Source organism: Triticum dicoccoides, chromosome 2A, assembly GCF_002162155.2.
Source record: "Triticum dicoccoides isolate Atlit2015 ecotype Zavitan chromosome 2A, WEW_v2.0, whole genome shotgun sequence".
Lineage (NCBI taxonomy): Eukaryota > Viridiplantae > Streptophyta > Magnoliopsida > Poales > Poaceae > Triticum > Triticum dicoccoides.
Genome location: NC_041382.1, coordinates 719,068,489 through 719,071,752, shown reverse-complemented (window position 1 = coordinate 719,071,752; position 3,264 = coordinate 719,068,489). Strand labels below are relative to the sequence as shown.

General features: G+C 47.3%; 1 protein-coding gene across 1 annotated transcript; it reads left to right on the top strand.

The window, feature by feature from the left end:
• Window positions 1-1,624: 1,624 nt before the first annotated feature.
• Window positions 1,625-2,461, top strand: LOC119352049 (protein translation factor SUI1 homolog 2-like). The gene has a single exon (XM_037618791.1). The coding sequence runs from the start codon at window positions 1,939-1,941 to the stop codon at window positions 2,314-2,316; it is 378 nt and encodes a 125-aa protein (XP_037474688.1). The 5' UTR covers window positions 1,625-1,938; the 3' UTR covers window positions 2,317-2,461.
• Window positions 2,462-3,264: the final 803 nt, after the last annotated feature.

Sequence of the window (3,264 nt, the reverse complement as noted above, 5' to 3'; positions counted from 1 at the left end):
ATCGGTTCTACTAGAAATTCTATTTATATATATGCATAACGTGTACAATATGTAGTATCGTAAAATACCAGCAAACGAAAAATAATTAAATGGAAAACACAAAATTAAATGAAAAAGAAATCATAAACCCAAAAAAACCCCAACATTTTAATACCGGTTGGTGACACCAACCGGTACTAAAGGGCTCCCTGCCCCCGAAGCTGGCTCGTGCCACGTGGTTGCCCTTTAGCACCGGTTCATGCTGAACCGGTACTAAAGGGGGGGAGCCTTTAGTGCCTACATTTTAGCGCCGGTTACCAAACCGGCACTAAAGGGCCTTACGAACCGGTGCTATTGCCCGATTCTGCACTAATGAACTATGAACAAATAATAAACAAGTAAGAAATATTAGTCAAATGCATGACAGGGACAAAAAATTAATTGTACATATAGCTTCGGTACACTCACACAGAAATATGTTAAAGCTCAATTTGAGGTAAACCTTGGGTGCAACAATTCATCAGTGACATATATTAACATCCAAATTGAAAACTTGAATGTAAACAAATCTTACCTCCCCTCTTAAAAAAAAATCTAACCTTAACAGAAAACAATTAAACCAATTAAGCTACGCGTGAAGGGCGGCCAACTAGCTATGCCATGTGGCGCAAGCTGGTTGGCCGCGGTGAAAAATCTTTTGATTTTTTTAGATGAAGGTGTGTATTATTTTTAAATATTTTTTTCTTTTTAGATGGAGGTGCGGACCTCTGGTATTTTTTAAATGAAGGGTTATGCAAAGTGGCACTCGCTGGTAGGCTACGGTGGTAAATTTTTTACTTTTTACTTTTTTTACTTCTTTTATTAGATGAAGGTAAGATTTTTTTTCTGAGATATTTTTTTAGATAGAGGTGAGGACTCTATGTATTTTTTTTATGAAAACGTGCGCACACTTCCCTCTCAAGCGGCGCCACAAGGTGACGCCCCAACCACTAGTTTTTTTATGATACACACATTTTGCTGAAACGCGGACATTGGATATATGCAAAAAGGATTATTAAGTTCATGAATGTACAATCGCGTGAATCTTGATAAAGCACTGTATTGACTTGCAGTTATTTATCGCTCCCTTTTGCACTAACATCGAGACACTTATTTTGGGACGTACGGATTATAAACTTACTTGTAGCAGAATATGAATTTTTATTAATACAGCTATATATAGGCTCGCCGCAAAAAAAGAAAGAAAGAAAAGAATACAGCTACAGACCAAGAAAAGAAAGAGTCTGCATATCCAGAGTCAGCTTGCTTGGCCTCCAATGTTTCTCCTGCCTGCCTCGGTTCACACGCTTCCTTCGAAACATGAACGATTCGGGAGAGAGGGAGGAGAGAAACCGTACCGTGTGTGGGTGCCAAGTTTCGTTCCTTCCCCAGCTGGCACGATCAGTGCCGTCTGCAACCGTACACGCAGCACTGGACGGCCAAGATCCACTGTACGTGAGACGTGTCCTGCACCAGTACGCCAACCCAACCGACTCGGGCTCTGCTTCCGTGCCCCGCACGAACTCCCCTCGATCGATTCCACCGATCCACCCATAAATACCACGCCGCGACCTCCCCTAGCATCATATGCAGAGAAAAACGAACACCAAGCCTCAAGCGATCTCGAGCGCCGGAGCCCCCAAACCCGCCGCCGTGTCGTCGTATTCGTCGATCAAGAGCAACACCGACGTGGCAGCGTCGGAGTTGGAGCAGCGCGTCAAGGTGTCGCCACCGCCGCCGTTCGCGTCGGACAGGTGGGCAGCGGGCGGCGCCTCGTCCTCCGACGACGAGGAGGACACCAAGAAGACCAAGAACAAGAAGGCCGCGGCCAGCAAGGCGGTGCCGGCGAGGAAGAGCGGCAAGGCCAAGGGCAAGGACAGGTACCTCGTCGCGCCACCGGCAGAAGCTGACCAGGAGTTCATGCCCGCAGGCGGCGCCCCCGACCCGTTCGCCGACAACGACGCGCTCCCGCCCTCCTCGTTCGACCCGTTCGCCGACGCGCGCGCCGACGACGCGGTTGCCGGCGCCGGGGTCGACGACGCCTGCGTGCACCTCCGCGTGCAGCAGCGCAATGGCAAGAAGACGCTGACCACGGTGCAGGGGCTCAGCGCCAGCTACAACTACGCCAAGGTGCTGCGGGACCTCAAGCGGGAGCTCTGCTGCAACGGCACCGTCGTCGAGGACAAGGAGCTCGGCAACGTCATCCAGCTGCAGGGCGACCACCGCAAGCGCGTCGCCGGCTTCCTCGCCAAGGCCGGCCTCGCCAAGACCGAGTGCATCAAGGTCCACGGCTTCTAAGCCGAGATCTCCAGAGAGTTTAGTTTGTTTATCGGGTTTGCTGTTTGGTGATTTGATTTCTGTGTGATGTGTGAGTCTAGCCATAATGGCTTGCGGTCGTCGGGTTAAATCGTGTAAGGGGTCACTTTTTGCTATATCAATAATAATGCAGACTTTTACAATACCTTACTCTATTCGGAAAATTACCTACGGATTTCGAGCAATTTTCACATGACGTATGGAGATTTGGATCTTTAAAAATTGTACTTTTTCATGACAACCAGAGGAAATTTTTCATCCACTCGTCTCTTATTAATTTTTTGGATATGTAAGTCTCGTAGACTTAACTATTTAACATCTAAGTGATATCATCCTTGTTTCTTTTTCGTCTTTGTAGGTATGTTGAACCAATGCAACCCCCACACCTAAACAATTTGCAATGACTTTCTTTTCACTCTTTGCATATGTGGATGAGCTAATTGCTTGGAGGTACCACAATTATCACTTTCAGTAATTTTTACATGCTAGTTTCATATCTGAGGCAGTTTGTTACAAAATAGTCTAAAACACATATAACAAGGTATCTGGCCATAGGGGGCCGCATGTCAGAAGCTGACGCTGATGAAGTTATGTACCTAGGATAGGGTCACGGACCTGTCCTAACTGCCCTACCCAAGGACACCTCTAAAATAAATCACCTTTTAATCGACTTGGAGGTGTTCCACTCGACAGACTCGAAGACATTCGACCAAGAAGCAATTACTCGACCAAGATCCAACCACTCGACGGCTAGGAGACCTAAAGTCACTCCGCATGCTAACGGTCGGTCATTAAGTAGCTTTTATGGTCATCATAGCACTTTATTACTAGCGTTATCAGTAACGCCCTACCTTAATTGACATTGAACCCTTCATAACGTGGGCTGGCCGGGGTCCTGGCGCACTCTATATAAGCCACCCCCCTCCTCCG